At 36.4% G+C, this 15,894-nt stretch overlaps 1 protein-coding gene across 2 annotated transcripts in view; it reads left to right on the top strand.

The window, feature by feature from the left end:
- The window catches only part of ATG14 (autophagy related 14), a 65,327-nt gene extending 49,882 nt beyond the window's left edge, over positions 1 to 15,445 (top strand). Inside the window, exons 5-10 of one of the 2 annotated variants that reach the window (XM_074235871.1) lie at positions 4,321 to 4,558; positions 7,463 to 7,692; positions 10,226 to 10,343; positions 10,853 to 10,943; positions 11,036 to 11,121; positions 12,528 to 15,445. In XM_074235871.1, coding sequence (XP_074091972.1) covers positions 4,321 to 4,558; positions 7,463 to 7,692; positions 10,226 to 10,343; positions 10,853 to 10,943; positions 11,036 to 11,121; positions 12,528 to 12,834 — 1,070 coding nt within the window. In that variant the 3' untranslated portion in view covers positions 12,835 to 15,445. The remainder of the gene's footprint in view (positions 1 to 4,320; positions 4,559 to 7,462; positions 7,693 to 10,225; positions 10,344 to 10,852; positions 10,944 to 11,035; positions 11,122 to 12,527) is intronic. The other variant, XM_074235872.1, reaches the window with a different exon arrangement.
- Positions 15,446 to 15,894: the final 449 nt, after the last annotated feature.

Raw genomic sequence — 15,894 nt, 5'->3', positions numbered from 1 at the left:
TTCTTTTTTTTTCTTTTTTTCTTTTAGATTTTTGCAAGGCAAATGGGGTTAAATGGCTTGCCCAAGGCCACACAGCTAGGTTATTATTAACTGTGTGAGACCGGATTTGAACCCAGGTACTCAAGGCCGGTGCTTTATCCACTACGCCACCTAGCTGCCCCTATAATTGTTTTCAAAAAGTTTCTGAGTCTGCCTTGGCAAATAGACTGCCAGGTATTTTATATTGTCTGAGGTTACTTTGAATGGGATTTCTCTTTCTAGCTCATCCTGCTGTATCTTGCTAGTCATATATAGAAATGTTGAGAGTTTATTTTATATCCTACAACTTTGCTAAAGTTGCTACTTGTTTCCAGTAGTTTTTTGGATGAATTCTTTGGATTCTCTAGGTATACCATCATGTCATCTGCAAAGAATGAGAGTTTTGTCTCTTCCTTCCCTATTTTAATTCCTTCAATTTCTTTTTCTTCTCTAATTGCTGAAGCTAACATTTCTGATGTGATATTGAATAGTAGTGGTGATAATGGGTACCTTTCTTTCACCCCTGATTTTATTGGGAATGCCTTTAGCCTGTCCCCATTGAGTATAATGCTTGTTGATGGTTTCAGATAGATACTGCTTATTATTCTAAGGAACAGTTCATTTATTCCTATACTCTCTAGTGTTTTTAGTAGGAATGGGTGCTGTATTTTGTCAAAAGCTTTTTCAGCATCTATTGATAATGATCATATAATTTCTGTTAGGTTTGTTGTTGATATCATTGATTATACTAACAGTTTTACTAATATTGAACCAACCCAGCATTCCTGGGATGAATCCTACTTGGTCAAAATGTATCATCCTAGTGATAACTTGTAATTGTTTCGCTAAGATTTTATTTAAGATTTTTGCATCTATATTCATCAGGGAGATAGGTCTATAATTTTCTTTTTCTGTTTTGACTCTTCCTGGTTTAGGTATCAGCACCATATTGGTTTCAGAGAAAGAGTTAGACAGAGTTCCATCTTTCCCTATTTTTTCCAAAGAGTTTATATAGAATTGGAACCAATTGTTCCTTAAATGTTTGGTAGAATTCACTTATGAATCCATCAGGCCCTGGAGATTTTTTCTTAGGGAGTTCAGTGATGGCTTGTTGAATTTCTTTTTCTGAGATAAGGTTGTTTAGGTATTTAATCTCCTCTTCATTTAACCTGGGCAACTTATTTTTTGTAAATATTCATCCATTTCACTTAGATTGTCAGATTTATTGGCATAGAGTTGGGCAACATAATTCAAAATTATTACTTTAATTTCCTCCTCATTGGTGGTGAGTTCACCTTTTTCATTTATGATACTGGCAATTTGGTTTGCTTCTTTTTTTTTTAATCAAATTGACCAGAGGTTTATCAATTTTTTGGCTTTTATTTATTAATTCAACAGTTTTTTGCTTTTGATCTTATTAATTTGTCCTTCAATTTTTTAGAATTTCTAATTTGGTATTTAATTGGGGATTTTTAATTTGCTCTTTCTCTAATTTTTTTAGTTGCATATTTAGTTTATTGATTTCCTCTGTCTCTTAATTTATTCATGTAAGCAATTAAGCATTTAACGATATAATATATCCCCTGATAGCCACTTTGAGTGAATCCCATAGATTTTGGTATGTTGTTTCATTATTGTCATTATCTAGGATAAAATAATTCTATAATTTGTTGTTTGATCCACTCATTCTTTAAAAGGAGGCTATTCAGTTTCCAGTTATTTCTGGGTCTATAATTCCCTGGCCCAGTATTGAATATGATTTTTATTGCATTATGATCTGAGAAAATGTATTCACTATTTCTGCCTTTCTGCAGTTGATCATTCGGTTTTTATGTCCTAGTATATGGTCATTTAAGTTCCATGTACTGCAGAGAAAAAGGTATATTCCTCTCTGTCCCCATTCAATTTCCTCCATAAGCCTGCCATATCTAATTTTTCTAACAATCTATTTACCTCCTTAACTTCTTTCTTATTTATTTTATGATTTGATTTATCTAGATCTAAGAGCAGGAGATTGAAGTCTCCCACTAGTAGAGTTTTGCTGTCTATGTCTTTCTGTTGTTCTTTCAGATTCTCCTCTAAGAATTTGGATTCTGTCCCATTGGGTGCATATGTATTCAGTATTGAAAATCACTTTATTGTCTATGGTACCTTTTAGGAGGATATAGTTTCCTTCCTTATTTCTTTTAAAGCATCTATTTTTGCAGCTGCTTTGTCTGAGATAAGGATTGTTACCCCTGCTTTTTTCACTCCAGCTGAAGCAAAATATATTTTGCTCCAACCTTTTACCTTTACTCTATATGTATCTCTGTGCTTCAGATGAGTTTCTTATAAGCAGCATATTGTAGGATTCTGGTTTTTAATCCCCCTCTGCTATTCACTTAAGTTTTAAGGGAGAGTTCATCCCATTCACATTCAAAGTTATAATTACTAACTCTTTATTGCTCTCAATGCTATCTTCCCTCTGTTTGTATTTTCCCCCTTCCCCCTTTATCTGTTTTCCCCAGTATTTTGTTTCTGAATACCACCCCCTTCGGTGTGTTTGCAGTCCTACATCCACCCACCTTTTCTTTCCCCTTTCCCTTTTCCCTTTCCTTCCTTCTGTTATTTCCCCCTTTTCTTCCCCTCCCTTTCTCCATCCCCCTCCCCTTTTCCCCTTTTAATACTTGAAAAGTAAGATTTTTTTTGTGTGTTAACTGAGTTTGTATGTAAGTTAACTTTAAGCCAAGTCTGATGAGAAGATTCATGTGTTCCTCTTCGCCTCCCTTCTTCCCCTCCATTACCGTAGGTCTTTTATACCTCTTAATGTAATGAGATTTTTCTGGGTTTTGTGGATTAGATTTCTGTTAAGAGGTTTGTTTCATGTCATAGATGATGAAAGATCAGAAGACTTTAGAACTGTGCCTGTCTTCCCTCCATCTTCTTGACTGGAAGTCCTCCAAAATCCACTCATAATAGTACTCCTTAACATTTGCTATCTCTCCACTTTACTGTAAATTATACCAGTAATGCTGATGGCTCTTTCAGGTTCAGCTTCCAGCTATTTAAATCTTAAATATTTTATTAGACTCTTGTTTTAACTTAAGCACTGTGTATATGAGTCATAAAACATGTTGTATTGCACTAGTGTTCCAGTGGTTCTTTCCTAAGTCATGTCTAAAAGTGAAAACTTACTTTTTATGGAAATGGTGTTCAGTAAATGTTTTTTGGATAAATGACTAATTGAATAAAATATAAGTTCTTGGATTGGGTCAGTACAACCTTTTGAACCCATAAAGTTTCTGAGTATAATAATACCTAATCATCATGTATAACAATGTTTCCAGGAGAAAATGTGTCCTGAATTTTAATTTTGGGTTACTGCTTCTTGACAACACGATGGTTGGGAGATAGCGAGATTTGAAGTTAAAGTCTTGATTAGCTAACTCTGTTAGCTTGGGCAAGTCACTAACTTCCCTGTGCCTCTGGATTTGAGAACCTCTGATTTTTTTTATAGCTCTAAATCTAAGATCCTGTGATCTCTCCCTCTGAACTCTGCGTGGCAGGAACTAGTGGGATGAAAGAATAGGGGCCACACTTAGTAGGGAGAGCAAGAAAGGTAGAAATGCAACTCTTGTCTGATACAGTGATAAAGAATGAAGATATAAATGAGCAGATGATATTAAGGAGCAACAAATCCCCTTTCCCTACATTGCAAATTAGATAATATGAATTTGTGACTTTCTAAGTCAATATGCAGAAGTTGGTTTTCTATTTGAATTTGACACCATTTCTGTAGATCTTGTAACTTGTTGAAGAAAGGGAAAAGGAGAGGCTTCTGCAGTCATCTCAGCTGTGATGGACATTATAAGAGAAATATATGTGTAAGTGTCTGTATACATATATATGTGTGCATGCATATATGTATGAAATATAGCTTATTTGATTAATGGTATTTATAGGTGGATACAGTCATCTAACTTTGAATACCATACTTGGGCAAAACCTTATAAACTCAAAGAAATTACCCATTTGCTTGAAATTATGTTTCATGAGTCTTTGCTCTGCAATGCAAAAGACATTGGAGAGCAAATGAGAGTCACAGTGGAGGAAGTAAACCCTTAACAATTGCTTCCTTTTTAAAAACTCCTTCCTAGAATTCATTGATCAAGCAGGTAAGGCTCAGTGTTCTTAATAAGGGACTTGGTAGGATAGAGATGAGGAGGAGGGTGACAAGCCCCAAGAAATGACTGAAACATTTTTGGAGGCTTATCTTATCCTTAATTTTTAGAGAATAATTGCTGGATGTCATTGTTCTTTCAGATTCCGAGGGTCTTCTGAAAACTAAAGAAAAGAATCAGAAGCTGTTCTGTCGAGCACAGCGACACCAGGAGAAGAAGGAAAAAATCCAGAGGCACAATCGCAAGCTTGGAGATCTGGTGGAAAAGAAGCATGATGAGCTAAGAAGTCACTATGAACAACTTGCAGACCTTCGACGCTCTCATATTCTAGAACTCACCTCTGTCATTTTTCCCATTGAAGAAGTGAAAACTGGCATAAGGTAGATTAATCCTTCTTCCTTCCTTCCTTTTCTGCCTTTGTTCATAGGATTTTAAATTTATAGCTGGAATGGACCTTAGAACTTATCTATTCAGATGCCTTACACTTTACAGATGAGAAAATTGAGGCCCAGAGAGTTCAGGTGACTTGTGTAGTATCATACAAGTGACAGCACCAGGGCATTGAACCCAGGCCCTGTGACTGATTCTAAAAGAAGAATTGTTTCAGTTAGTAGTGGGGTTTTTTTGTTTTGTTTTGTTTTTAGTTTTTGCAAGGCAGTGGGGTTAAGTGGCTTGCCCAAGGCCACACAACTAGGTATTTATTAAGTGTCTGAGGCCAGATTTGAACTCAGGTACTCCTGACTCCAGAGCCGGTACTCTATCCACTGTGCCATCTAGCTGCCCCCTAGTTAGTAGTGTTTTTAACTGAAGTTTTGCTTCCCAGGTATTATTTTTAGTTGACGTCACCCTTAGTAAGTGGAATTTCCAGACTTTTCCTGTAACTCTTGAATATGTAAATATTAAAGTTTTGCTGAGTATCATTTAATTTTTTTCTTGATGACTTGGGGGGGGTCATAATAATACTTCAGCTTCAAAATCAACTCAGTTCTGTTCATTCTTTTTTTTTTTTTTAAGGTTTTTTGCAAGGCAAATGGGGTTAAGTGGCTTGCCCAAGGCCACACAGCTAGGTAATTATTAAGTGTCTGAGACCGGATTTGAACCCAGGTACTCCTGACTCCAGGGCTGGTGCTTTATCCACTACGCCACCTAACTGCCCCAGTTCTGTTCATTCTTGCAGCAATCTATAACCTAAACATTACCTCCAGTCAAATATGTCAGTTTCCTTTGCCCACGTCTCACTTTATTTTCCTCCAACAGATTCAATGTGAATTTATGCAAAATGCATAGGTGATCATGTTGCCAGATGATTGGTGTTGTTAATTAAGATTTAAGTGTTCTCACAAGTGAAAGAATTCACATTTTAGCCCTGGAGTAGGATTTATACATATTAAAACCTTTTCTCCTCCTGGAGGAGAAGCAGCTTGAGGACAGTTAAATAGCAGAGGACCAGGCCAGGTGCCTGAGGGAAAAGAAAGTGAAAAGAAAAGTAGTGAGGAGACCTGACTAAGAGGGAAAGGACAGATAGCCATAAGGGCTGGCTTAGTCTGGTCACATGGCATAGAGACCCATGGTTCTTCAGCGCGCCTAGACTATAGGAGCACTTGGCACAAGCAGGAGAGAGAAAGACAGAGAGAGTGCTATCCTTGGAGGGTTGAAGGTAGGGTGAAGAAGAAATGACTTAAATGCTCTGACTTAAATGTACTTCTGGAGTGAGTTAGACAAGGGTGGTGCTTGGGGAGTGGTTCAGCACTTGGCTCCAGGTATTCTCAATTAGGCAAGCTATGTGCAGGTCTTTCCTGTCCTTAGGTGCATGACTTTGAAGTCCAACACTTCATTTCCTGTGGAAGATGAGTGTCGAAGTAGTGCAAACTTGACCTATCAATGTCCGGGGTCAGGTAGACTGGAAACTGGAGGAAGGGGAGTGAACTGCGGTCGCTTCCACCTTAACAAATTCACATTTAACAGTGGTGTTGCTTTGAACTACAGGGAACCCCATAGGTTATATTTTTCCTTTTACAAAATTTGTTTCTAATCACATCATCTCCTATGTCCATAACTTCCTGCATCAATCAATTATGAATACATTCTACTCAGGGACTTGGAAATCAAATCCTCTTTTGCTAATAGGTTCTAAAGCTTCTTTCTAACTGCTGATTTACAATGTCTCCCCAGTTTTCTCAGCTTCCTTCCCTCTTTTTTTTTACTTTGATCTGTTTCGTGAGAAAAATATAGGCGAAGTTGTGGATTTAGATAAGATTTGACTTCAAAGCCAAACTCTATCTCTGAAGGCAAGTCACTTTTTCCCTCTATCCTTTACCTTCATATCTGCAAAATGAGCAAGTTGAATCCAACTGAGTTTTAAGATCCCTTTTCCAGCTATAGATATAGGATTCTATGATCCACTCACACCTATTTTCCCATGCTGTGAACATCCTGAGGTTGACTTTTTGGATAGAATTGAGATTCAGCATCTCTTAAAATAAAAGTTCTTGTATATTGCTTTACCTATAACTTCTTCCTGTTAACAATTCCTTTTTTCAAGACTAACCCCAACTTCTTCCCAATCTTAATAGGGGAATCTTTCATTATTCAAATTCTAATTTTGAACATCTTCATAAATTTATACATGAAATTCGTAGCATAAGTTGACTTGGGCAGTATAGCATAATTTAGGTTGTACTTTGTTCATGATTTCTAGCATTTTTGATGCTTTCTTTTCTTAAAAATAGTACTCTACAACAGAAAAGGTTTGAGTATAGGTAAATCCAGTAGCTAAATATTCAACTAGCAGACTTATGTTTTCTCTCTCTTTTTAAAATACTTATGTGAATCTAAAATTTGATAGCATATCCAAAAGTTGAAACAGTAGGAAATAAATACCATGGAACTTGAAATAATTCTTTATAACTCAAAGATTGAAAAGTGATTTTTTTTGGTAAATGCTTAAATGTTCCAACGTAATATTTATTTATTTATCAAAATAATATTTTATTCTTTTCCCCAAGTATATGTAAAAAACAATTTTTAACATTCATTTTTTAAAATTTTGAGTTCAACAAAGATGGCAAATGATTTGATATAAGTTATACACATGCACCCTGGAGTCAGGAGTACCTGGGTTCAAATCTGGTCTCAGACACCTAGCTGTATGCCCTTGGACAAGCCACTTAACCCCATTTGCCTTGCAAAAAAAAAACCTAAAAATAAAATAAGTTATACACATGCAGCTATTTAAAACCTATTTCCATTTTAATTATCCAGCATGTGCTTTTCCCAATTTTCAGGGACCCTGCAGATTTTGCTTCAGAGAGTGATACTGCCATGACCTCCAGCACTGTGAGCAAGCTTGCAGAGGCCAGGAGGACTACTTACCTCTCTGGGAGATGGGTTTGTGATGACCACAATGGAGATACAAGCATTAGCATTGCTGGACCATGGATTAGTCTACCTAACAATGGAGATTATTCTGCTTACTACAACTGGGTAGAAGAGAAAAAAACAACACAGGGACCTGGTAAGAACAAAACTGTTTTCTCTTGGAAAAACTTAAAAAAATTCCAGACTTTACTTTGAAGAAAATGTGTATTTTTGTTATGTAGCTTTTGCTCTGACAAGGTAGTGAAATTATGAAGCAGGCCAAAATGGAGCCAAAACTACATTGAGGCTGTCTTTATTAATTTCTTAATTCTTTTTAAAAGTCCTGCAATCTCTTCAGTAGGCAAAAAAAAAATTCTTGAACACTTGGGTGGTCACAGTGAGTGGGTTTTTTGTTTGTTTTTAAAGAAAGAGCTCAGTATTTGAAATTCAGTGTGTTGTTATCCTTCATTTCCTATTCTTATTAAAAGTATAGTAAAAGGGGGCAGCCAGGTGGCATAGTGGATATAAAGCACTGGCCCTGGAGTCAGGAGTACCTGGGTTCAAATGCAGCCTCAGACACTTAATAATGACCTAGCTGTGTGGCCTTGGGCAAGCCACTTAACCCCATTTGCCTTGCAAAAAAAAAAGGGTAGAGTAAAAGGCAATTAGACCCTTCTTTTCCCCAAGTATAGTTCTAAGGTAATATCATGGAGGAAAGTGCTGGATCTGGAGTCAGGAAAATATGAGTTCAAATCCTGCCCCACAGACACAGAGTGAGATAGTTTGATGGGTTAAAAATATTAGAAAGCCTCAAAGAAAAGGAAGGGGATTGCAGATAAAGCCAGTAATTGCCAGAGCCTGCCCATAATGTGCTGATACCTTTGCCTTGTGGCTTCATGGGGCTCTTGGAATTGCCTCCTACAATAATAACAAGAATGAGAATTGCTGACATTTATAGTGTTTTTTAGACTTACAAAGTGTTTGCCATGGACCTGAGAGAGAGAGGTGCTCCTTTTATCTGTTTGATGGGGAAACAAGTCATGAGAAGTTAAGTTTAAATGGTGGCCAGACAGGATTCAAACTCAGGTGTTCCCAACTCCAAATTCAAGAACTATGCTGGAGGAGCAACCTAGTGGCATTTCTCTGCATGCCCTCAATGCTAGCCCCAAATGATAGATCACAGAAAATGTCATAAATTCACTTCGAGCTTACCTTTATCTTTGCCTTGAGTAAAAAGGTGAAGTGACTAGAACACTGGGTGTGGGGTCAGGAAAACCTGAGTTCATATCCTGCCTCAGGCACTAGCTATGTGACCCCAGGCAAGTCACTTCACCCCAATTTGTCTCATTTTCCTCATCTGTGAATGGGAGTAATAATATTACCTACCTCCCAGAGTTATTGTGAAGATAGATGAGGGAATGATTGTAAAGTATTTAACATAGTCTCTGGCACATAGTAAGCTCCATATAAATGTTTAAGTTATTAAAAAGGAATAAAAATGGGGGCGGCTAAGTGGCACAGTGGATAGAGCACTGGCCCTGAAGTCAGGAGCCTGAGTTCAAGTCCAGCCTCAGACACTTAATAATTACCTAGCTATGTGGCCTTGGGCAAGTCACTTAACCCCATTTGCCTTGCAAAAACCTAAAAAAAAAAATAAAATAAAAATGGCCACTCTTCGTCTTCTAAGAAAGGACTTTCTCCTTATCTCAGGGGCACTTAAGAGTCCTGAGAATATGGCCCTTGTGCCCAAATTGTTTAATTCTATAAAGTAAAAAATCAAAACTTTACCTGCCTTACAAGGTTGTTGTGAATATCATGTGAAATATATAAAATACTTTGCAAACCTCAAAATAAGTACTTTTAGTGTGTAGCCTTTACTGGTCATCTCAATGACTGGTGCCCTCCCTCTCAAACTGTCTTTTATATATTCATTCTACGTAGGATGTCCCAAAAGTCTTTAGTGTAGTTTTAAGGCCTCAAGCTAATTTTGTATATGGTTGCATATATCATTGTTGTTTCCTCCATTAGAATATAAGCTCCTGAATATTATTCATTCATTGTATTTATATCCCCTGGACCTGCCCAGTACAGTGCTTGGAATATAGCCATACTTAATCAAAGAATCAGGCCCATTAAACTTTTATACCAGTCATTCAGTAATATCTATTAACTAATAATCAATCCCTTGGGCAGCATGAGTAATGGTTACCCTGACATCCACTTCAAATCCTTTTGTTGTTCCATCATTTCAGCCATGCATGACACTTCATGACCCCATTGAGATGTTCTTGGCAAAGATATTGAGTGGTTTGCCATTTCCTTCGATAGTTTATTTTATAGATGAGGAAACAAAGGTAAACAAGGCTGAGTGACTTACCCAGGGTCCCACAGGCCCAGCACTATTCACTGAGCCACCAAGCTACCTGTGCATGCCCTCACCTCCACCTGCTGCAAATCCTGTGTGAGTCTGTTTAGATCAACTTCATTGTGCTGCTCCCTAGCTAGGGAGATCCAGATCTGAACCTAAGCAAACCAGCCTGATGAATGGAACCATTTTCTGCAGTCACATGATTGTTACGGGTTAAGCAGTAAGACCCAAGCATCAGTATTGTGATGATAAGTTAGAAGTCATGAATGCCAGATGTATCAACTTATGCTTTTCCCCTCCTATCATCTTCTTTACACTTTAGATATGGAACATAATAACCCTGCCTACACCATCAGTGCTGCCCTGTGCTATGCAACTCAGCTTGTCAACATTTTGTCTCATATACTTGATGTAAATCTTCCTAAAAAATTATGTAACAGGCAAGTAATTTGAGTTTGGATGACGTCTGATACACTTATTTGTTATGGGTCACATAAGTTTCAATGTTGTAGCCTCTTGTATTTAATCCATGCAAGTAAGATTATAAATTTTCATTTCATTTACCCTGAATGTGGTCTAAGAAATTGTGAAATGGTGTTCTAGAATTATGAAGCTGGTCCTGTACACCTCCTACACATAAAAGACCTAATGATGATCTGGATAGTTTTCTGCTTAAGAAAAAAATAACATGCCTTAAAAGTAGAAAACAATAAGTTACTATAAATTAGAGACAGACTTTGTTCAGGGTAAGTAGCTTCTGAAAAGTAAGAATTCAAAAAAATTTTTAAAAAATGTTTAAGGAACAGAAAATATAGTTCTGAGGAAAGGAGAAAAGGTATGTGCAGTATTGAACTTTTGACAGAACTGTGATATTTTTCTGATTGAACCAAAATAGCTATTTTGTTTTGAGAAAGGTGCTGTGCCTATACTTGTCCTTTCTGTTTTACAGTGAGTTTTGTGGAGAGAATCTTAGCCGGCGGAAATTTACTCGTGCAGTCAAGAAGTTGAATGCAAACATTCTTTACCTCTGCTTTTCTCAGGTACAGAAATTGTGTTTGAGGGATAACCTCTGACATTGGGGGTAGTCAAATTCATGGATACTCACATTTCTTCTTTGTATTGCTTTTTCTAGCATGTAAATTTAGACCTATTGCACCCACTACATACACTCAGGAATCTAATGTACCTGGTCAGCCCAGACACTGAACACTTGGGCAGGTAAGAAATGATGCTCCCTTTCACTCATATGCCAAGGTCTGTCCCTGTTTGTATAATCAGTTTTGCCAGTTTGAGAAGACTAATTAAACTGAAATGTCTGCTGCTGCAGAACACTCAATCTCTTCTCATCCCTCTACATAATTACTAATAGCAGTCAGAGTCTAACCTTGCATTACAATAATCCAAGAAAAATAACTTTGTTTAGAAGTGACCTAAGCCTTGAGCCACAAAGAAAGAGTGAGAATCTAGAACTAGCCTCATTCTTATATTTTCTCTTTGGAAGATGCCTAATCTCATATTGCAGCCTCTTCATCCATAAAGTGATGGTGTGACTCAAAATGTCATTAGATTTTAATAAGTAATTATTTTTTCAGAAGAGCTGGAATGGTTAGTTTTTGGCCTTTGAAAACTAATACCCAACAAAAGCATAATATTTGATAATTTTATCTAAATTTTCCTGTGTTTTTTTTTAATTTCATGGTTAACTGTATGGAAATATTGAAAAGTGAAAAATCCCTCGAAGACTTGAAATCTTTTTTGTCCTCTGTTCCTTAGCTAAGGTAGAACATACCTCCAGATAGAATTTTTTTTTTAAAAAACTTGAGAAAATGGGGGCAGCAGGTGGCACATTGGATAGAGCTCCAGCCCTGGAGTCAGGAGTACCTGGGTTCAAATTTGGCCCCAGACACTTAATAATTACCTAGCTGTGTGGCCTTTGGGCAAGCCATTTAACACCATTTGCCTTGCCAAAAAAAATCTTAAAAAAAAAAACTTGAGAAGACTAAAATCTTTATCTATTAGATCTTAAAACCTAGAAAGACTACCTGAATTTTTTTGCATTCATTAAATAAGAAATTAAAATAAAATAAATCAAATGTCTAAGTATTAAAATACTTAAACATTTTTACCTTATAACACATCATGTATAAAGAAATTAGAACAGTGACAAAGGATTATTGAAATTTTTAAACAACATATTTACTTTCATATCATCCCTCACACATTACCCTAGCTAAAGTCAACCCCCCCCCCATATGTACCCTTCATCTTGTTCCTTCCTATCTTGCAACCTTCCTGTCTCCCTCTCTTTTTATTGACTTCTTCCCTATTTGTTACCTATAAATTTGGGATCTGTTTTCCATTCTGAAAAAAAAAAACATTATATCCTACTTCAAGCCATCATCCTAAATCTCCCTATTTTCACTGCCAAATTCCTTTTTAAAAAAGGAGGGACAGCTAGGTGATGCAGTAAATAGAACACCAGCCCTCTCAGATAACAAACAAATATAAGATGATATGGTGAAAACTGTATTACACAGTCCTGTCTAATTTCCCATATCTCATAAGTAAGTCACCCCTAGAAGGAGTTGTGCTAAGTAAGGGTCATCTATCCCTTGTTCCCACAGGTCTGGACCCTTTGAAGTCAGCGCAGATCTTGAGGATTCCATGGAATTTCTGGATCCTGCAGCTGCTGGAGAAACAGATGAAAGTGGGGACGAGCACATAAGTGATGAAGAGACTGACTTAGGAACAGACTGGGAGAACCTGCCAAGCCCCAGGTTTTGTGACATCCCTTCCCAGCCAGTGGAGGTACTGCAGAGCCATAGCACCCAGGTGTCCCAGCCTGTGGCTAGCAGTAGTGCAGGGGGGATGATTTCTTCAGCTGCAGCCTCAGTGACATCCTGGTTCAAGGCTTACACAGGACATCGCTAGCGAGCATCAAAAAGACTATGATAGATTTCTCTCCTACAATGTGTAGTTTTACCTATTCAGTTAAGTAGTGCCTGGAACAAAAAATAAATAAACTAATTTTTTTAAAAGCAGAATTCAACAAACATTTATTAAACATTTTTATTTACAAAGATTGACTGTGATGATAACATTTTGTAAATTAGGTAAATTGACCCTTATGACCTATTTCACAACCTATATATCTTGGGTAAGCATTGAAGATGATGAATCTTGAACAAGTGGCCAGTTCTTTTGTACTGAAGGATAAATTGGGGCTTTTATCACAGGAGAAAAGGAATTTTGGAAATTTGAAAGCATTGTTTCTGTTTTATTCACAATACTGAGGATAGTAGTTCTCAGAACTCTAGTTTTAAAAAGTAATAATCAGAACATTGTTATCTTCTCATTAATATGTAGAGAAATGACTGTATTCACACACATTTTAAAGATATTCTTTATTGATAAAAACTCACAACTTAAACATTTTTAATGTAATTGCTAGCTTTTGTGTCCACATATTTTGTACAAAGAGCCAATGTGTCTGAAATATTGATTTCTTTTGGAGTATGGATATCCTAGGTTACCTTTTTTTTCCTTAATTGAAATGAGTTCATCTGTGCTGCTTCCTCACATTATCAGAAATTTTATGTAACAGAATTGTTGTCTTTCTTTTACTACCCACACACCAAAGAAACACTGGATTTATTTTCTTTAGGACCCATAGCCACAGACAGAAGAGACATTTGCAATAATGTTCTAGATTTTTGAAAAATCTGTTTTGTTTTATATGTAGTTATTTGAGCTCAACTGGCTAGCTAAGAAGTGAATTCCTGCTGGCCTCACTACTGTGTTTTTTCAAGTCCAAGTTCATTTTCTGTTAGTAGTGGATCTGCCTAGTTTGTGCACTAGCTAAATGGCCCCTTAATTAGGTGATTACTCTGACGGTTTCTTCCACTGCAAGATTCATTTTTCAATGATCTAACTCAATGGCAAGTGCTCCAAGAAGAGCCATCCCACTTGCCAGTTTCTTAGAAATCTTGATTGCTTTGAAGATGTTACTTTTGCTCAGTGAGACTTCAGAAATTCAAAGTTTGTCCTTGAGAACACTGAGACATTTTTTTTTCCCCAGTGGGATTTGTCTTATTCTCCCCATGACAATCTGTCAAGGAGCCTTTATTGACAAATGTGTATGTAGTTTTTAGATTTTTTTTAATATACAAGGTGGGGAAAATTCCCATAAAAATACCTGGCTTCATTGTCGTCTTTTTTATTTGTCTAATGTGATTAGGCCAAGAAGCCTCAGAATTAATTTTGAGGCTTGCTCTTCCCATTTCTGTTCTTTCAAGGGGGGGGGGATATATATAGTGCTTTTTGCCTCCATACAAGAGGATAAAATGCATGATTTTTTCCTAATGTTGATGTAATTACCACTTGGTAGAAAAATCTAAGGTGGGGTTTAATTCACTTCTGTCTAAAAGATCAGTCTCAGTGACCCTTTTGAGATTGTCATTCTAGGGAGCTCTGGGTGTTATTATAAAGGGGGTTTATCTACCTTTGCTTTATATCAGAATGCCATAATTTGGGATGGGTTTTTTGTTTCTTCCCATAGAAAATAAAATGGCAAGGGTAGACTTAAAAAACAAAACCAAAAAACCAAAGACATTTAAATCTTCTTAGATGGGAGTCAAAAAGCTTTCAGACAAGAGACAGCTAATTAGGACCAGAATGGAGGATCAGTTTGGAAAGGAAGTTGACTCTAGTTTAGTACATTGTTTAATCCAATAGTCAGTAATCATAGTACTCTCAATTAAGTCTACAATGAGACCATGAAGGAGATATAGCTTTAGGAAACTGATTTATCTTATACCCCTATCAGCAAAACTTAAAAAAAGAGTTTTTTGTTGTTACTGTTAACTAGAAGCACTTTACATAGTTAATAGATGATTGATCCTGTGGTGTTCATTGCACCTACTCGTTAGGCTCTCATTTCTGAGATTGTTTCTCCCCATTATTTTGCATTGACCCTACCATGTAAGCATTTTCTTACATACACATTTTAACCACTGGGGGGTTTTTCCACCCTTCTTCCTGCTACTCTAAATCTTGTCTTATGAGGTGCAAAAAAAAAAAAATTTGTTAAACAGTTTATTAAAAATTGAAGCTGGTATTTTTTAAAACGAAAAGCCATAGAACTTGGTATGTGTCATGTTTTCCATTTTAAAATCATTTATTGAAACAATGTAATAGTAAAATCCAGACACCAAAAAGGTTGTTTGAAATGGGCTGTGTTTGAGAAATTTTTTTGTAATAGAATATATAATTTTTAAAATGTTTTGCACATGTGTAAGTTAACAGGGAATAAAAATGGAGTGTCAATATCTAGTGTGATTGACTGGTTCATTGAGAAGTGCTTATAAGAAAAGAACACTAAATGACTTTTTTTATTGAAAAACCCTAGTCTGAAAGCTCTTTGCAATGTCATAATATAGAAATTGCCATTTACTTTACAACTTCCAAACTAAGTACAAATAAGCATGTTTTCTAAACTCATAATACTGTAATAAATATAAACACTATTCTACCTAGGTATCTGTCCTTTTTCAAGTCCTATTTTTCTACTGAAATATGATGGGCAGTAAAGATTAGAATAAAATTTGATAACTTTATAGTAATTTGTTTAAGGATTAATCATGCATAATTAAGAAAAAAACAGCTTCAAAGCCCTTTTTTAGAAAGGAGTTGTCAGAACAATTGTGGAAGACCTAAGTTATTTCCCTGAGGATGCATGAACCTTGAAACCTGGGCAATTCCACATAGGCTAAAATTTGAAAGGCCTGGAGAGGGAAAACTAGAAATATGTCCTTATTAAATTTTCCTGAAAACAGATACAATAAACTTTCAAAATCGATGGTGATTGAAATATAGCTTGTGGGAATTTGAACACCCAATCCTAATTAAGGGCATGATTACAAAAATGATGCTTGTCAGGGACAACGCTATTACATAAGGGGGAGAAGTGGGCAAAATCAAAGGCAGGAAAAA

This window comes from Macrotis lagotis, chromosome 4, assembly GCF_037893015.1.
Source record: "Macrotis lagotis isolate mMagLag1 chromosome 4, bilby.v1.9.chrom.fasta, whole genome shotgun sequence".
NCBI classification, from domain to species: Eukaryota; Metazoa; Chordata; class Mammalia; order Peramelemorphia; family Peramelidae; genus Macrotis; species Macrotis lagotis.
The sequence above is the reverse complement of the archived record's forward strand: the minus strand, read 5'-3'. Positions and strand labels throughout refer to the sequence as shown.